We start from the raw sequence: 19,923 nt of genomic DNA, 5'->3' as shown, positions 1-19,923 counted from the left end.
AGAGCCCCTGTCCCAAAATCAACAAACATACCACTTTAAACTTGTCTCTTTCTTGCAATGACTCAAGATCGGTTAAACTCCTTTTGACCCTTTTTTTTCATACATATTGGTTTCAAAACCAGATGCAAGCAGTTATTGTGTAAAAACGTCACAACATTCTGCAAATAGGGAGCCTGATGAGCTCACTTTTGGCGCAGATGGCGTAGGGCGAGAGATGGGAGGAGTGCTTGCGCTTTTTGCATGGCTCCACCCATCCCTCCCACTCACCCAATCAAAAGACTAAGTTCTCTTCCGGTGTTTTGGCGTATTTAGTTCTGTGGATTCATCATAAGGTATCTGAACACTGAACACGGATCATATAGTGAACTTTTATATAAAGGATTCTTTAGCGTTGTACAGCCAAAACGAGTTTTTTCCCCCCTTTTTTGTGTGACACCTTGACTGTAAATTGTAGTGAAAAACGTGCCCTATATATACTGCGAAGTAACGTCGGATACTTAGCTTTGGATTGGATTTGCGTGTACCTGAATAGGATGAACAACTCAAGTTTCGAACAAGATGGAGAAATTTTGCATGCAATCAAATTTGTCTTTGAGCCATAGATATTCATAGAAAGAGCCATATATGGCTCGCGAGCCATAGGTTCCCGACCCCTGCTATAGAGTAACACAGATACCAACTCATTTACCTTTTAGAAGAAGTAGTGAATAACTATCACAAATTACTTTTTATAAAGTAAAGTTTCCAACACTGGTAGTAACCCCTTGAGCTTGGTTGTCAAACTCCTTTTAGGTCAGGGGTCAGATGGTAGATAAACCTCTCTCACAGGGGCCGGATTAGTAAATTAATGGCATAAAAAGTGTGCCTTAGGTGGAGGGCTGGGGTCCTTTTTGGTTGACTCACAATTAAATTATGATTCAGGGATGTATAGAGTTTTTTGCCCCTATATATTTCCCTTCACTAAAATGTAATCTTTTGTGGTGTTCGTCAACCGTGCATTTTGTTTAACTCTGGGAAACACGTGCTGACTTTATGAATGTTTCATTTGTGCTTCACTCAGCAATATTTTGAGGGCCATTTAAAATGATTTGACAGGCCACATTTGGCCCGCTGGCCATGAATTGACACATGTGTTGTATTTATTTTATGAATTGTTCTGTATTTTTATATATTTTATTTTATTGTTACCATTTTGTGTGTGTCTGTGTATTAGGTGTTTTGGGATGATGGGTGGGTAGGGAAAAAGGTGGATTTTTTAAATGTTCTCTTTGTTTTTATGCGGCTCTTACAGTGCTATTTATTTGCTGCGAGGTGGTTTACAAATGGATTTTGATTGATTAATGGTCCCTTAAGCAACTATAACTCTGCTCTTTCACCCAAATAATTAGAAAATATTGGTACACTCAATTGATTTAATAATAGAAATGTTATCTCTAGGAGCGCTAACTTTTCCAATTGGGTGTCTCTATACCTTTCTCTTTAGCATTAACTTATCAACAGTAGCTTAGCAGGGTGTCAGTTAAGGACCAATTACAAACAAATTTCTTGTGAAATTCATCAAAACACCAAGCAACAGCAGTGGTTACAGCGGTATTGCAGCATTTTTCAATATGTTGGATTTCTTTTTTTCCCCCCCTCTGTTGTTGTGTTGAGTGCGCTTTTGTCTCTCATTTGATTTTTGGGCTTTGTATCTCAAGAAAAAGCAACAGAATGTTTGGCACTTCAAAGTCATTTTGATAGTTTTGTTGTTCCAACGTTCTTGAACACATTAAAAGGTGTCAAGATCTTAGGATGCCGACTTGTTTCTACTTGTCTGTTCCACTGACTCAATAGTTAAAAAGTTCATGCAGGTCTCATGCCTTTGTAATTACTGGGAGTGGAGTGGAGATGAACCAATAATTCTCTCTGATGGAGGCACGTAGGATATTTACTAGGGGCGTACCTAGAGCAATTCCAAATTAATTGCTTGAAAACAAGCAATATACAGTGGTGCCTCTTTATACAAGCACATCTAAACAAAAGAATTTCGGCGTCCGAGTTTTATTTGCAACAAAGATCTTGCCGCTATACGAAGGAAAATCCAGCTCACGAGCAGTTCCAGAGACTACCACTAGAGACTACTTTAAACTGCTCACCGCTTGTGACTGCTCAGTGCCAGCATCAGCTCGACGCTGTCCAAATATTTTCGGGCCTAACTGTACGACCACCCTAATGTACAGTGTTGAGGTTAGATCCTGCGCCCGAACCCGGGCCGGGCTTAAAATGTCAATCATTAAGTCAGGCTGAGCCACGCTTCCCTCTTGCCATTTTTTCCCATGTATGATCTGCACAGCATGCACTTACATTTACTTAAGTAAATATTTAGATGACTGCACATACAATGTGGCACCTATTTACTCACAGCAAGACAGACTACATATAATAGTGCTAAAATATTAGCAATCGACGATGACGTTATTGTCAGCTACCAGTGACCGAGACAATCCGGATAAGAGCCCAAAAGTGCAAGAAGAGATCGCCTTTTAAATCCCCGCAGGTATGCGATTAAAGTGACTCCTCACTGCACCTCCTGCCTTCCTCTGTGCAATGCGCACACATTTGTTACAGCGACTCAACAATGTGCTCATAATAAACTAAAAATTTGTGTAGTTGATTTTATCTCATTTATCTTTTGACTGTATTTTTTTAAAAGTGTTTACTATTTTAATGCATTTTTAAAGATCAGGAAGATGTATTTTATAGCTATTTAGGGTTCACTTACATGCTTTTTGGAGGAAGGGAACGGACCAATTAGTTTTTAATTATTTCCTATTCGAAAAATTTGCTCATTAAATGAGCAATTCAAGTTAAAAGCACGATCCTGGAATGAATAAAGCTCGTATAAAGAAATACTACTCTATAATTAAATATACAAAAGAGAAATCTGCAGACATTAGCTTCATTAGCTAACCAGCAACCCAACTGACAATACGTTTGTCCCATAATGGATGATTGTCTTTTTGTCTGCTCACCAGAAATATGTGGAGCACAGGCAACAGCGACGGTGTTCAGGTGGCTGTCAGGATGGAAACCACGCCATCGCCAGGAAGTGCTAGCATCTCTGTGTCGCAGCAGCAGGCACCCAAAAAGTTTGCCCCGGTGGTGGCGCCCAAGCCCAAATTCAACCCCTACAAGCATGCCGCTGACCCAGATTCTGCAGGTAAACACTATTGTCAGCTAACTACTTTATATTACTGTATTTGTGCAGTGATTGATCAGTCGAAAATATTGCTTACCACACTGAATTGTGAATTAGGCATTGCATTGGGAATGTTTTTGACCCGAACAGCCATTATAGCAAAATATTTATTTATTTTATTTATTTACTTATTTTTTTTTGAGAGAGAGAAAGAGAGCCATACCATATCTTTTAAGACAAAATTCAGCAAAACGCCAAACCTGCTCTCCAGAGAAAAACAAAATTTTCAGTGCATTTTATTTCTCTGTGTGGAGCTAGATGATTTGATAAAATGTATAAAAAAAAAAAATAAAAAGGCCAAAGCCTGCGTCGCATTTCAACAAATATACCACTTTAAACTTCCTCGCAGTTACTTTAAATCATTGAGGCTCATTTTGACCTGCATTTTTTTCCCGTAAATGATGGTTTCAAAACAAGGTGCAGGCAGAGAGGCTGGATGGTCAGCGTGCAGAATGCGGAGATACAGGGTTCAATTCAAGCTACTGCGGCCTCTCCGTGCGAAGTTTGCATGTTTTCCCCGTGCCAGTGTTTTTACTCTGGGCACTTTGGAAGATGCCTGAAGATAGCTGGGATGGGCTCCAGCACCCTCCGCGACCTTTATGAGGATAGGCAAAGAAAATGGATGGATGGATGGAAAAGTTCAATATGTATCCCCCTTGAGCGCATTGGGCACATGTGAGAGAGAGGGGTATGTGCTGTGTTGCATAGCTCTGCCCACCCTTACCGCTTACCCAATCAAATGGTTCTACGGCTTGGCTAGCGTTTGTGGGTAATTACAGTTTGTTGTACGGGTTTTTATGATTAGGTGTCGCAACAGTGAACATACATTATTTTACCCCTTAACATTCCTGTAAAATTCGCCTAAAATCCCAATCCATGACGTACCCAAAGTTATTCGAGTGCTGCTCTTATACTGTTTAGAGGTGTATGTCAGGGGTATCCTAACCTTTTTCTTGTGAGGGCCACATAACTTTTTCCTTCTGTGATGAGGGTCAGGGGTCAGTTTGTAACAGTTAAAGTGTTGCAAGTGCAGGAGTTTCTAAATGTAGAAAAAAAAAGGTTTTCCAGAAAGCCACAATCAAATTTCTGGATTCTTCACAAAACAAAATTAACAAAACAAATAACGCCATGGATTAAATAAATACTGTAATTAACAAATAACACTCTGTGGGTTCTTCACAAAAAAAGCTGATAGAACATAAAGTTTATCTTGTGCTGTGCAGAGCCCTAACAAGTCCAAGTTTAGTTTAGTTGTCAGAGCACTGGACCTCCCATGGTATAGATGACTTAAAAAGTAGTATATTTTATCCCATTTTTCCACTATTTTTACTCGCTGTACCAGAATCTTAATTTCGTTTTTGCCTTTCATATGTTACAATGACAATAAATGTGTTACTACATTTTTTTATAATATAATATTCTCTGGTATCATTTCTAAAGATTGTCCGATAATGAAATAAAACGCAATGCCTTTTCAAATGTTATCTATATTGCTGGTAGTTCAATGGTATGGATTCAGCTTTAAACCACTGAGACCTGGGTACAAATCCTGTTACCACCAAAAACACACACACAGTTTTTGAGTTCTTTATAAGTTAAACATTTGCTTCAAAATGCTTTCTGGTATTGTTCAAGGGGTCGGAATAAATGTGAAGGTGGGACGTATCTGCCCTGCACGCCGTTGTTTGGGGAACACTGGTGCATGTGATTATGAATCAGACTTTGAAAGAGATTAAATAAATAGTGTATATCTTATTCTGGTATTTTGTTTATAGTTTACGTTATCAACAAACCGTTCTTAGCATGAATGCACATATTTAGCGTGTGTCACTTACATAAAATTTGGTAGACGTGCTGTCAAGTATTCTGGATGGAAGTTGACACTTTTGGATGATTGATGCAATGCAATGAACTCAGTTTATTGTGTCAATATATATAAAAAATCCTTGGTTCATTGGTTTTGAAAGGGGGAATGAGAGGGCCTATTCATTGCGATATGAAACTTCTATTCCCTCATCTAGGACTATTCTTATTTATGCACTTGGGTAACACAAGGGACTCTTGCTATCTTTCACATTTGGACTCATGCCAATGTCAACTCGTACAGTTGCGCAATCGTATTAGACGGGCCAGTGTGAAAAATAGGCCTTAGTACAATATTAGTCCCGGTTACACAGGCGGATCCATAAAGGACACTCCGGATGGAGATGAGCAATTAAGGGCGCACGTCTCTTAAAGCAACCCATTAGGATTCCTTGTTGAGCGAGCAGCCTCTTGAAGCTAATTGCCCAATAAAGAGAGTGGAAGCGTTGCGATTAAGGAGACCGTCCCGCAGCCTCTTCTCTCAATTAGGTCTCGCAGCTTCAATGCCTGCTGACGTCAAAATAGGAGGCCGCCGCATGCACTCCAGATGGAAGTTGTAGACACATGATGTGTTCCTCCTGGATATGTGTGGATGAATAAAACAACAAGCAAAAGCCTTGTTTATAATTTTCATACTTAATTACATACAGTAGGGTTGTGTACATTTCATGCTGTTAACTTTGATTTCAATTTTCCATATATAATCAGGTTTCCTGCGAATCTTTGAAATGTCCTAAAATATATTGGATTCATTATTCTAAAATAAAGGCCTTGATTGGCGTTGAAATGTTTTGAATCCAATTTTCGAAAGTCCTAAAAACGTCAACACATTAGTAAGATTTATATTTCTTTGATCTAAAAAGATTTAGTAACATTTATAAAATGTCTTTTTTAATCATTCCCTGATTTAGTTTTGTAGCAACATTGCATGACCACAACAACTATGAAAACAGTGATGGGGTATCAGTCGGGCCTTTCAGAGACCGACGAACTGGCTGTGCTAGTGAAAAATATCAAAGCGTACAGGGAGTGTCTCAGGTTTACCCACAATACAGGAACTTCAGACAGAGACGTGTACCTTGGACCATGGGAAAGTGTGAATTTAATGAGGGGTGGCTGTTCGACAAATTAGTCTTTTAATGAGATAAAACATAATTTTGTCTGTCACCTATACCACTTGTAGGCGCAGTGGTAAAAAAACAGCTTCCTTACCACTGCAAATGATGTTCGATGTTTTGCACTTGTAAACAGCATTTAATTAGTCCGTAAAATCTCGTATTTAACTTGCACCCTAACTGAACTATATTTTGGGTTAATGAAATACTGTTCTATGCCTTTTAAGTGACACATTTATTGTCATTGTAACATGCTATGAGGTCTCTGGTACCATGACTAAAAATAGTGTTATAATTAGTTCAAATCTCTTGCCATTTGGTATATCATCTATACTACTGGGAGCTCAGTGGCGGCTTGGGTTTGATTCCTGTTGCATCCAACCACACAGTGAAACATAATTTTATACTAATTTTTGAGAAAAGGGGTGCGGGTTATACATGAGTGCCCGCTAAACACTAATAAATACGATACATTAAACACAGTTTATAAACAAGTGAGATATTTTTACAAATAATCTGTTTAAAATGTTGATCAGTGTTTGATCATTAATTGATAACACATTTTCTTTCACATAGTCCGTTATCAATTAATGGTTAAAAGAGTTTTCCCCATTACAAAAGTAATATGTTAGAAAAATAAATAATTTGATCAGTTACACGGGCCATGCGATATTTATTTGGATTTTTTGGCTTAATATTACTTCCTTATATATTTTTATGTATTTCTATTGATTAGATTAAATTTGATTGAAACTAACTATTCAAACGAAATTTGAAGACCCTCTACAAATCAAAGCGCATCAAATAAGTAATATATACGAGTCTGTTAACAACCACGAACAGTCTTTATTACTCTTTGCAGTATGCGTGTTATTTCTTTTTTAAATTGTAGTATGTATTTGTGTTTAATGCACATTTTAGTAGTTGGGTGCGCGTCATGCGCAAAGTTTTCAGTAGTGTATTACTGTATTTATGAAATTATTGAGCAGCCAAAAAATATCGCTGACCACCATTGCAAAACAATAAAAGGAACGGGTATCGAACCCAAGTCGCAGTCTTAACCACTAGAACACCTGCTATAAAGATTACCCACAGAAATGTATTCAATTTTATCTCATTATCACACTTATTTTTAAGTTATATTAATTATTTTTTTTGTCGTTTCATGCAATATCATTATATTTATTACACATACCCAAGATAATTGTTAGAGAATGGAGAAAACAAAAAGCTATCCTGAAATACATAAATGCTAAAAAGCACAACGAGGGAAACAACTCTTCAGTGTATCTGATAATGAATGGGACTCTGAAGGACATTGTAAATTATATATTGGTATTGTGTTCAAAGTCGTTAATAAATGGTTTTAATCATTGCCACAATTAATCAATAAGTTATATAACGTACATTGCTTAGTTTTCAGCTAAGAAAAAGTGAAACAAAATTTTGTACCGATTATAATGAAAAGTTACTCCGAATGAAAAGCGTCCCTTTGCTGGACACAGAAGAGCAAATAATCTGCAGGCCATCAAAGACGAGTTAAACCAAGAAATCTGTTTTACGGTATCTTGATTAAGCGTAGTTTGGTTCTGGATTTCCACCCTGCTGGGAATTGACACAAGTTGTAAAGAAATTGAGGCGTCGGACCCCACTATATGGTCTCTGTAAACCCACCCCTCCCTTTGGAAGCAGTAAAACGAGACTAAGACTACGACACAGCGCCAAATTGAGTTGTGTCTTAATTTCTTTGCTAATCCTCATTTTTACATCAGACGATTGATAAAAAAAGAAAAAAAATAGGAGGGATTAATGTTCGCATAAGGGCGTCTTAGCTTTATGACAAGCGTCTGCAGACGCTTACACGTGCAGTCCCTTTTTTTTTTATACCAGTGTGTATCTGCTTATGTTGACCTTTTAAAACATCATGTCAAACATACGGCCCGCAGGCCGGATATGCGACAAAACCGTTGGATAATTTGATCCATCCCGCCATAAATTTCTGAGTATGTCAAAAATAGAAGTGTCAATCATTTATATCAGACGCTCTCTCCGGCCACTATTGGGTAGTGTTAAGTTTGTACAAAATTGTGAGTTGGTTCAGGTGTAAAATCTACTTCGCTCAGCTGTTAAAATAAAACCGTTAACATATTTAATGCCAAACAGAGAATTTTGTTTTCCCATTGTAAATAAAAGCATACATGCCAACCGTTTGATTATGGAAAGAGTAAGATTTTACCTTGTATTTTTACGTGGGCGACACGGTATATGAGTGGTTAGCGCGTGCTCGGCACAGTTCTGAGGTCATGGGTTCAAATTCAGCTACCAGCCTTCCTGTGCAGTTTCCTCCTATATTCCAAAAACATGCATGTCAGGTTAATTGGCCGCTCCAAATTGTCCCTAGGTGTGATTGAAGGAGTGAGTTGTCTGTCTCTGTGTGCCCTGCGACTGGCCAGCAGGTTGTCCCCTGCCTACTGCCTGATGACAGCTGGGATGGACTCCAGCACACCCGCGACTCTACTGAGAATAAGCGGTGCAGATAATGGAAACACAATCCGTCACCAGAATATAAAAAAAAAAAGAAAAAAAGCATGTGCCTGTTTGAAACCCAAAGTGGCAAACATTTACCAAAACATAAATCTAATGCGATCGTTGGCCTGCTTTAGTCAAAGTAAGGCAATTGTAGACTAAAATACCACTCTCAGGTCAATATATTTTGTTGTTTAAATTTGAAAAAGTGGTAAGCAATTTTTTATTTCAGAAACCCAAACAGGTTTCGCTCGTGAGTTTAAACATTCATTGCAGGAAAACAATTCTTTTTTTGAGTGAAAAATTAAAAAACTCATGAATTTAATTTGGAAATGTGAAAGTAAATATGATCTCGATTGAGCTTCAAAAACATTGTTTAGAACACTGGTTCTCAACTGGTCTGACTTGGGGACCATTCCACCTTAATGACGAGCTGTGACTCAAATCAAGAAAATATTTCTCAAATGTATCCAATGAAAGGATTGTGCTGTTTAAAGCAAAGGTAGTACTATATATTCGCCTTTTTGAAGAAACAAATCGACCAGCAGAACCGAACCAACTTCAAGTACTGTGCCGTATAAACTTGCTAATAGGCCTATATTGCACATAAGCGACCCCTACAACTCCTGTAAAACAGACACAGTAAAAGAAATTTAAAATATGAATCAAGCGCATACCTAAACGTTGATAACTATTTAATGATGTAGTTCATAGAAATTAACATACTGGTAAAAAGCTTGAAATATAACATTTTTAAACATTTACTACACCTTCCAGCAACCCTTCAATGGAACTCCACCAAACATCATTTTCGTCTTTCGCAATTCCCTGATTTGATTGTTTTTGTCACTGTTTTCCACTTCTCCTCCCCCTTTTCCTTTTCTTTTGGAGAAACTTCTAATATAGGCAGAAAAAGGAACGAACACTAACAAAATCACAATAAAAAGAGAAGTGGCGCCTCTCAAACGCGCCGATTAACTGAACAGGTAAAAGGGATTGAGCATGGCATTATCACCATCTACTGTTAAGGAGTGTAATTGACCCTCTGTTTTTTCTTAGCATTATTTTCCCAGAGCAAAGCCCCACAACCCACTGAAAATGGGCGGGAGACCCACTTTTTGGTCTCAACCCACCAGTGGAGAAACACTGGGTGAAAATTCACATATCCCCAGAAACTAACCATTAAAGTCACTATGGTTAATCATCAATCCTCTAAAATCAAAATAATTATTTTCCAAACAAAGAGCACGTTTTATCACTTGGTAATCCACAAAAATTACACAATGTTTCAAGCATGAAAATCAACTGTTACGCTTTTTGAATTTTATCTCATTTTTGGAGTGTACATAATTAGACTTACGGGATCGGGAGAGGCCAAAGTGAGGGGAAAAAAACAATTGAAAAGCAAAGCTAAATCCATAGCGAAGCTCTTAATTAGCAAGGTTTGTACAGAATGAGAACAGTGATTTATGACATTTGAGTCCTCTCAAGTGCAGAAGAGGGAGAGGATTTTGAGGTACTTTGGAGATGTGAAAGAGCAGGAAAACCTTGAAAAAAAGAGAATTCCCTTTAGTAGAGGAATTGAGACGGGGAACAATAGGCGGATTATTTTATGGTAGCAGGGGAGGGGGAAAAAACGCTGGCAGAAAAAGGTGAACGCTTTTCAAAGAGAAGCTCGACTTCTTATCCGAATACTTGAGACGGGTTGAAACAAACGATGGCTGTGAATTGTAGGCTATGCATCTCGACTGTGTGTGTTTTTTTGTTAATGTGTGTGTTGTTGCATACAGATGCATAATGTATATACATGTTATTTTTGTGTGTGTGTTTTTAAATGTGTAGCAACATGAAGCAGGCTTCCGCCATGCTGGAAGGGACATTATTTTAATAAAGGTTTGATTACTTGTTTAAGTACACATTTTTATTAATATTTATGGTATTTTGGAACCGGTATGCATGTATAAAAATAAATACTATCACTTCATATAGGAAACCATGTTTTGTCACTTAAAAGAATTCGGTGTTCGAACACCGATCCAGAACAGATGATTATCGCTGTAATGTTTTTTTTTTTTCTATGAAGACACTTAGTACTCCAACAGTAAGTAATAACAAATCTTGGTGTTTCTACAGAGGCAGTCATTCGTTTTTTATCATCATACTATTTTTAATTGCGGTACCACTTTGCCAAACACATGGGACCATGATCACACTCAAAATCAAAATTAAACTTTCAAAGACTTTAAATGAATACTTTGTACATTTTTGTTTGGTGTTCATGTGTTCGCGTAGTGCAGTGGTTAGCACATTTGCCCAACATGCAAAAAGTCCCCGGTTCGAGTAGAAACACATGTTAGCCTGGACAAGGATGGGCGCCGCCAGGCTGTACTTATCCAAGACACACCAACCAACAAACAAAACATTGTGTTCGTTTTACGTTGTCAATAAATTATTTTAAATCATTGCCCCACATATACAACGACGTCGTGCCCGGATTAAAAATAGTATGATGATGAAATAAAAGCTAAAGTCTTTTCCTATGTCATCTAAAACCCTACTTGTCTTGTGGTTAAGAATCTGTGCTCTCATCGCAATCCAGGTTCTAATCCTGTTGTATCAAATGTTGTGCAAATGTGGTCAGCAATTTTCTACCATAAAACCTTGTGAATTCAAACTTTCAGTCATTTTTGGAGTAGCAAAAAAGTGTGGGTTACACATGTTTAATACAGCATGATATTTAAATTGAGCAGTGTTTATTTTGTCTGGATTCATGACCTACTAACATGCAAAACTGTAAACGGCATTTTCAAATGTCTTCATTTTAAATACTTGCTTTTTAATAGACTGATATGTTTGCAAACTTTAAATACTGAGGAAATACAAATCCTCATTTTTGTGTGGCTTTCATTTACACTTTTGACTTTTATTCCCCCTTTAAACTGATCGTCATCCGACGGCATCCCTTGACATTAAAAGTGCAGTCACAAAGCAAAGAAACATCAAGCACTCACGCTAATGCACACAAACTAAAGTAGCTATTGATGTGCTAGCCAGCGGGCCCTAACGAGTGGTGTCCACCGCGGCCCCCGAGACCACTCGCTGGTGGCCTTCCTGTTAATCCTCCCGGCGAGGCGCGCAAGAGACCAAGACCAAACAGTCCCTTATCAACCTCGCCTCGGAGCAGGAACGCAAAAGCGCTTATGCAAACGCTTAACAACAATAAACAAGCCCGCAATTAGTGAGTTAACTTGTAACTTTTAGCAAGTTTTATAGGAAAAAAGAGCCTGTCAGGTGTTTTTTTTTAAACTTTTGTGTTCACTTTTTTTTTTAATTCAAGCGTTTTTATCTCCTGTGCTGATCAGCGCCGCGACATCATGCGGGTGGTAAGGGCCACTTCCTATCAACAAATCCGTTTAGCTTGGGGGGATGGAGGGATGCTAATTGTTTTGAAAAAGATGACCTTGTGACAACTCATATTTTTGTCACATGGATATTTGGGAAAAATGAAGAAATGTTTGGGGCTTTGACAAAGTTCCTTTTGTACTTATTTAGGAAGGATTTTTTTTTCTGCTCTTGACTAACCTGTAGAAAAAAGGGTTAAATTCTTGGGGGGTCTAGGGACCGTTGCAGGACCTTCTCAAAATCCCAACACTTGTTCAATTATATTTAGCATCTGTTTCCCTTGAATTCATGGACACAGAAATGAGAACAATCTCATGTTATAAAGGGTGCTATGAATCAGAAGCTAAGCAATATATGACAATAAGGAGGCGGCAGTAGCTCAGGAGGTAGAGCGATCGTTTTAGGATTAAGGGATCCCAGTTCGAATCCCGGCTTGTCCGTGTTACATGTCGAAGTGTCCTTGGGTAAGACATTGAACCCTCAATTACCCCCAATAAGCAGGTTAGCGCCTTACATGGCTGCACACATCACGGCCGCTATTGGGAAATGTGAAGCACAATGTAAAGCGCTTTGGGAAGTCATTGACTTGAAAAGCGCCATATAAATGCAGATCATTCATTTCATTTCAGCACCTTTTTTTTTCCTGCTCTTGATTAACCTGTAATCAAAGGAGATTTCATTTTTTTCTGATTGCAGGGACCCTTGCAGGACTTTCTCAAAATCCCAAACCTAGATAAAGTACCGAAATGTTTTTCGCCATACAAAATAATGGTATTTATTTTAATATGTTCTTACGCATTCCACAATACCCCAAATACTAAAATAACTTGTACCTGACCAAAGATCATTTTAAAAATGTGTACGTAATAAAGATTAAACATAATAAAGACGAAGATATAATCCAATTTTAAACCATTTACTATAAGTTTGAGCATAAGCTCGATGGCAGACTTGTACACTACACTATTCTTGTATTTTGTAATAATGTCCTTCTTCAAATCTTTCCTTTTTATTGTCACTGTTTCTCATTTCATTCCTATTATTAACTTTCTTGGATCCCTATACTATTGGTGAAATAAAACACACTAAATCTCTTGACATGGTGCTAACACAAGGTTTACCGGAAATCATTGGTTGTAACGGGACTTAAACTTGTGTCGTTGCCGTGAGAGTGCCAAACTCCGTTGCACCACCAGTTTCATAGATTACATACGAAAATGCATTGGGTTTTATCTTATTATCACACTATTTTTACTCATGGTACAAGAGATGAATATTAAATTGTGCATTCCACATGCTACAATGGCAATAAATTAGTTATTTACTATTTGTAGAATATAATAAAATTATAAAACAGAATTTATTGTCATTGTAACATGGGCAACGCACAAGGATTAACATTAGTATTTCATTTTGACTAAAATGGTGTGGGAGTGAGAAGATCTACCTCCTGTTCGCAAGTCATTTATACCACTGATGGTCAAGTGGTTAGAATTCTGTTCCCTCATCGCTGTGAACCGTGTTTGATTTCCATTGCACCCAAATGCAGTTTTAGCTGAGAAAATGTGAAACAAAATTTTATACCAATTTCTGATGAAAAATTAAGGTTACACTCAGAGGTGGCTAGAGTAGTCAAAAGTTGTACTCAAGTAAAAGTACAGTTACTTCAGAATAATATGACTCAAGTAGAAGTAAAGTAGTCCTCCGAATACTTGAATAAAAGTAAAAAAGTAAATAACATGATCATTAAATTATCAAAGTCCATCTAATAAACCAAAAAATTAATTTAATTTAAAAGTGGATTAAAATAATCAACGTAAATTCAAGTGCTTTGAACAACATCCATCCATCCATTATCTGCACCGCTTATCCTCAATAGGGTCATGGGGGGTGCTGGAGCCCCTCCCAGCTATCTTCGGGCAGTGGGCACGGGACACCCTGAACAGGTTGCCAGGCAGTCACAGGGCACACGGAGACAGACAACTCACTCTCTCATTCAGCCCTCGGGACAATTTGAACCGGCCAATTACCTCGACAGTGCCCGGAGGAAACCCACGCAAGCACAGGGAGAACATGCAAACTCCGCACCGGAGGATTCGATCACATGACCTCAGAACTGTGCCGCACACAAGCTAATCATTCAGCCTCCGTGCTGCCCACTTTGATGAACAATAAAATAAAAAAAGTATAAATCAAATAAATAAATTAAGCACATGTAGCACACAGTAACACATTTAAAGCCCCAATACTTGTCTTAACAGGCTCTGCAAGCAGAACAACAAGCTAGCCCATGAACTCAAACAAAGGAAACATTGCGGTGCTCCTCCTCTTTTGTGTTTTCATAGTCTGAATTGCTAAGCGACATTTTCGATTTGTTTCATCCATAAACAACTTTTTCCCTGCTGAAGTTGAATAAGGTCACGTGATGAGGCTGCTGCGTTTTATTGGTTAAACGTGGTAGAGCGGAGACAGACGGACGCGTACTTACGTGCAGGGGATTTATTAAGTAACGAAGTAACGATTTCAATGTTTCCTAATGTAGCGGAGTAAAAGTACGGTTTTTCAGCACAAATTTACTCAAGTAAAAGTAGAGCGATTTAAAAATACTCTTAGAAGTACAAAATTTTCCAAAACTTAAGTAAATGTAACGGAGTAAATGTACTCCCCACCTCTGGTTATGTGTTATTAATAAGTGGACGTTACACTCAAATAAATACATAATCAATAAGTAATCAATAAAAGGTAATTTAGCAAACAAACCAATTAAGAAAACTGTAAGTTTACTCCCACCCCAAAAAAACGGTATTGAAAAAAAACTAAATGTAAATGCTCAACAGTCCAAGCCGAAATAATAATGCAGGAAAATGACTCGGAATGGCAATTACGTGGGTTCCAAGTTTTACACGACCCTCGCATTTCTTACGTAAGAAAAAAGTCGATAAAAAACATGAATCCTGCCGACGCCATGTGGTGCGTATGCGAGACGTCATGACGTGTCCAATTAGAATACTTCGCATTATCCGTCTGCAAAATTAATTTGCCAGTCCGACTCGGATAAGCGACACCGACTACATCAATTAAGACGTAATGAAATGGGTCAAAGTCGCAGAATTGGCACCAATTTCTGTTCTTGTCTGCCTCGTGTACGGTGATCCCGCTGTCTTAAGTCTCGGTTTAATTTGGCCGCGGATCTCCTTATCCCGTCTGAAACATGTGGCCCCCGTCGCAATCCTTTTGGATTAGCGCCGATTTAGGGAGCACAAATTTGGCTCCTTTCCCTTACCCCGTAGAACACATTTTTCATTTTAAATCTAAAAAAAAATCCAAACCAACCACCTTACATCCAGATTATCAGATTACTTTTTCTTCGTTAGGCAAATTGAAACAATTATGTGTGTCAATCCACTGAGGCCTAGATTTGGGACTCCCGGCAGCTATATTATTTCTTCAACAAGGGTACCAAACAGCAGTTGACATCAGCTGATGAGACAAAACATGTCAGATGTGTGGCACGTGTCTGCCATCACAATTTCAGCCTTAAATATTTTTGGAGGCCTCCCAACAAGGCACAATTGATGTTTTTGTCTAATATGATAAGTGTGTTCTATCAACACAATGAGCCAAGAAGCAATATTTGCCAAAGTGAATAATTGACCTTTAGCTTGATTATCACGTTGGAAAAAAAGGATCAGTAGCAACAATATCTGAAGTTTTAACTGCAAATGTACTCTTACAACATTATTCATTCATTATCAGCATTTTTTTTTTTTAACTCATCCAATGCCAGACGTTGAATGGATCAGCAGTAAAAACTCTGAAATGTAGAAAAAAGGAGCCACTTAAAGTTGAACTGTAAAAAGGTCGGTCAGCTCGGCGGCACAGTGGTTAGCGCGTGTGCGGCACAGTTCTGAGGTCGTGAGATCATACCTTCCTGTGTGGAGTTTGCATGTTCTCCCCGTGCTTACATGGGTTTCCCCCGGGCACTCCGGTCTCCTCCCACATTCCAAAAACATGCATGTCAGGTGAATTGCCCGGTCCAAATTGTCCCTAGGTCTGTATGAGCGAGTGAGTTGTCTGTCTCCGTGTGCCCTGTGACTGGCTGGCAACCAGTTCTGGGTGTCCCTTGCCCACTGCCCGAAGATAGCTGGGATGGGCTCCAGCACCCCTGCGACCCAGGTGAGGATAAGCAGTGCAGATAATGGATGGATGGATGGATGTACAAAGCTCTTTATTTTAGCATGGCCAGCTGGTTGAAAAAACATTAAGTGTTTCAGCCTTAGTAGGCCTTGAAATAAAGACTTATTTTTCCTATTTCCTTCAAGGGTTTATGTTTTTTTTATTCTTGGTTAATAGGTGGTTTCTTTATTATGTACTGGTTTTACACGAGGGCATAGTTTTGGTCTTGGTGGCGATGTAGCACATTTTATAGGCAATTACATATTATTGGTGGGGACAATACAACAATTGCTCAATATTGGTGGAGATCATGATTTATCCTTCCTAGGCAAAATGCAGCTGCAGGTTAGGTAGGGAGCAGTACTAAAGGTATGCTTGTCAGTCACGAACCAGGAATAAACTTAGAAAATTGCTAAGGGCGCTGAGTGACAGAGAAAAAGGCGCAACTTGGGGAAAATGCAAAGTCCGTCAATGTCACATTTTCCCAGCCGTCTAATCACAGTGCAGGTGGGCTGGGACACCCGAGTGCGCGCTTTAATAATACAAGTTTATGAGACTCAGTCGAACCCTGGCAGCCCGCCAGAATCTTCCTGTGGTATGGGAAACACTAAGATCTATTTTACATGAAGGAGTAGTTGTAATTATTTTTCAAACCAAATACCGTAAATTCCGGACTATAAGCCGCTACTTTTTTCCCAAACCTTCAACCCTGCGGCTTATTCAGTGATTATTCAGCGGCGCTCGAGTACAAAAGGTAAGATTTAGACTGGTGGAATATATGCGCCGAGGAAGACTGCAACTTTTTAGCTTGTGCACTAATTAAAATAGCGTGGACATATCCTCATCATGCAAACTGCAAAAAGAAAGGCACATGACGCAGCTTTCAAGCTAAAAGCAAACAAGCAGTCCGATAAAGAAGGAAACAGAGCTACTGCACGTAAACTTCACTTTGCGAGCGTGTTGCTAGCGTGTTTTTGAATAAGGGAGCGTGGGACGACGTCTATATGACAAAATCCCTTTCCCATTCTGGGGAAGACGACTTTGATGACGTCAGTTATAAGAAGGAAGATGAGGACGGTTTACTGTGGTTTCTACATATACGGTATGCTTTTTTTAACAGACCCGTTTACTGTGTGAGCATGTTGCTAGTAGCGTTTTGCTACCCTTTACAGGCACGGTTTGGGATGAAAGTTTTATTATTATAATTAAAGCTTTGAAAACTCTCTCGGTCTAACGTCTTTCTTTGTAAATATGTGTAACCGATGTATAATATGTATTTGCACCTGTATATTTTTGTAATGTATTTATTTGAGAAACTTATTCTGATATGTTTTGCGAATTAAAAAAGAGGGGCGGAGCAAACGCGGGCTGACTGGAAGTGGGGTAAAGGTGAGTGAGACCTGTTGTCGCGGCGGACAATAGTGGATACATATTTTTCCCACCCTCACCTTTGGAAATATAGACTTTTTTTCCCGGACTCTGCAGGTCTGCATCAAACCTTAAGTACCGGTATCATTTTCCATTCATTTTGCCGGCTGTGGTTTTTGGACTGTGTACTTTATATTCAGTTACAATCGTGGGACTCAAAGCCGGGTTTGGGTTAATTTTGTGATTGTGTTGCATGTTTTAATGTGGGCGCATGCGGCTTATATACAGGTGCGGCTTGTGTAAGTACAAAATCGGTTTTCCTCTTAAAATGTGGTGGGTATGACTTATAATCAGGTGCGCTCTATAGTCCGGAATTTACGGTACATTTATAAGTTATATCAGGCCCTTTGGTTACAGCCATTACACTGATGTGGCTCTTGGTGAAAATTAGTTTGACACCCCTTCCTTAAATGAAATATATGCGGCCTTGCGAGCCTTCTAAGTTTTCTTTTCCTCTCTTTCTCTAGCGGACTACCCCCCTCCTCCTCCGCCGCCTGCCGCTGATCCGATGCGCCTGCCGCCGTCGTCAGCCGCTTCCTTCTTGCCGCCTCCGCCCACCAACTCGTACGACTATCAGGTGAGAAGCCGTCGTTCTCCCCTCACCTTTTAATTTCCGTCCGAAGTGTCGGAGTGGAGTAGCGTAGCGCCGCGAGCGTGCCGCGCTCCCGAGTTCACGCGGCCGGGCCCGGCCTAAGCATACGGCCCCTCCTCTGTCTGCACTGACTTGCAGCCAAGCTCAGAGACTCCCCGGCTCGGCTCTGCGCCTGCAGCCATGAGCTTGAACTCCAGGACACCCAGCGCACACGTGCACACACATATTTGCAGGAAAATAAACTTTACCAGCTCTTAAGATAGAAGGCTGACACCTGTTGGTGGAGCCTGGTCATGGCCTGCATCATTGAAGGACACTTGGTAAACAAAGAAAGCAAAAAACTAGCAATATTTACACAGCCCGGTACAAGGACGGCATTAGACATGTATGTACTTTTCTAAAATAATAATGAAAATAATAATAACAACAATTATAAAAGTTATAAAAGCAACAACAACAATAGTAAAAAGGCTTCATACAGGTGCTTGAAATCCTTGAAACAGCTTGAATTTTATTGTTGTGTTTTTAGAGTTTGAAAAGTGCTTTTAGTTTGGGTGAAGTACTTGTAATTTCTTGAAATTGTTGCCATGTTTCTCGGCAGTCTGACTCGATAGACCACACATTAAATGAAGAAAAATAAAACATCTCTGCTCAAAAATGAGGCAGACACTGGTCTCTGGTGGCTCTTTGGTCATTAAAAGCACCTGGCATTAGTTTGTATGGTGTTGTATTGTGAAGTGTCAACGCCTCCTAGCGTCGTACCTTAGAAGACAGGTGAAAAGCTCACGATCCTGGGTGGCTGCCGTTTTAATTAATGATGTCTAAAAAAACAGTAAATGCAAAGAATGGCTAAAACGTGGAACAAAGTGAGGATTCACTCTTTTAATGCTAGAAATTAAAAAATCATTCTTGAAAGTCCTTAAAAAGTGCATAAAAATGTCTTCTAATGTATTGCCCGGCCATTCATGATGTTTTTGGGCACCTGTCAGATTATGTAAATTAATGCAGATTTCTCAAACTAGTGTTAAAAAAAACGCACGCTTGTGTTAGCCATGTATTTTTGCTTTCTCTCTCTCTATCGTGCTCGCTGGGGTGCCTGAGACTATCCCAGATAACCTCAGGACACCCTTAACTGGTTGCCAGCCAGTCACAGGGCAAACAAAGACACCCAAGCATTCACACACTTATTCATAGGTACAAATTCCAGTCACCAATCAACCGGCCATGCATGTTTTTGGAAAGTGAGAGGAAACGTGTGCCTGAGGAAAACCCTTGTAGCCACAGGGAGATCATGCAAACTCGGCACAGGAAGGCTGGTAACTGGTTTTGAACTCATGACCTGTGCCACGGACGTGCTAAACACTCATCCCCCGTGCTGCATCTATATGATACATATATATGTATATATATATATATTTATGTATATATATATATATATATATATATATATATATAAAATGAATTAGCTTTTTTACCACTAGAAGGCACTAAATAATACACACTCTCCCCTTAAACTGTTAAAAAAGAAGTTGGGGGGGGGGGGAAAGGGCACTGCACTTGTTGTCTGCTAAGAGAAATAGGAC

The 19,923-nt window shown here is 39.2% G+C and overlaps 1 protein-coding gene and 1 long non-coding RNA gene across 7 annotated transcripts in view; one reads left to right on the top strand and one right to left on the bottom strand.

The window, feature by feature from the left end:
* The window catches only part of lpp (LIM domain containing preferred translocation partner in lipoma), a 206,936-nt gene that overhangs the window by 65,148 nt on the left and 121,865 nt on the right, over positions 1 to 19,923 (top strand). For 4 of the 6 annotated variants that reach the window (XM_088348866.1, XM_088348864.1, XM_088348861.1 and 1 more), the window contains 2 exons: positions 3,015 to 3,199; positions 18,216 to 18,325. In XM_088348866.1, coding sequence (XP_088204992.1) covers positions 3,019 to 3,199; positions 18,216 to 18,325 — 291 coding nt within the window. In that variant the 5' untranslated portion in view covers positions 3,015 to 3,018. The remainder of the gene's footprint in view (positions 1 to 3,014; positions 3,200 to 18,215; positions 18,326 to 19,923) is intronic. The other 2 variants (XM_088348863.1, XM_088348865.1) reach the window with 1 other exon arrangement.
* Positions 5,363 to 18,474, bottom strand: LOC148355492 (uncharacterized). Its single transcript, XR_015852172.1, has 3 exons — positions 18,352 to 18,474; positions 8,453 to 8,562; positions 5,363 to 5,679 (listed from the first exon to the last, which is right to left on the bottom strand). It is a non-coding gene; the product is annotated as an uncharacterized LOC148355492 (long non-coding RNA).

This window comes from Urocampus carinirostris, chromosome 12, assembly GCF_059441175.1.
Source record: "Urocampus carinirostris isolate Australia breed hairy pipefish chromosome 12, RoL_Ucar_1.0, whole genome shotgun sequence".
Classification (NCBI taxonomy): domain Eukaryota; kingdom Metazoa; phylum Chordata; class Actinopteri; order Syngnathiformes; family Syngnathidae; genus Urocampus; species Urocampus carinirostris.
The sequence above is the reverse complement of the archived record's forward strand: the minus strand, read 5'-3'. Positions and strand labels throughout refer to the sequence as shown.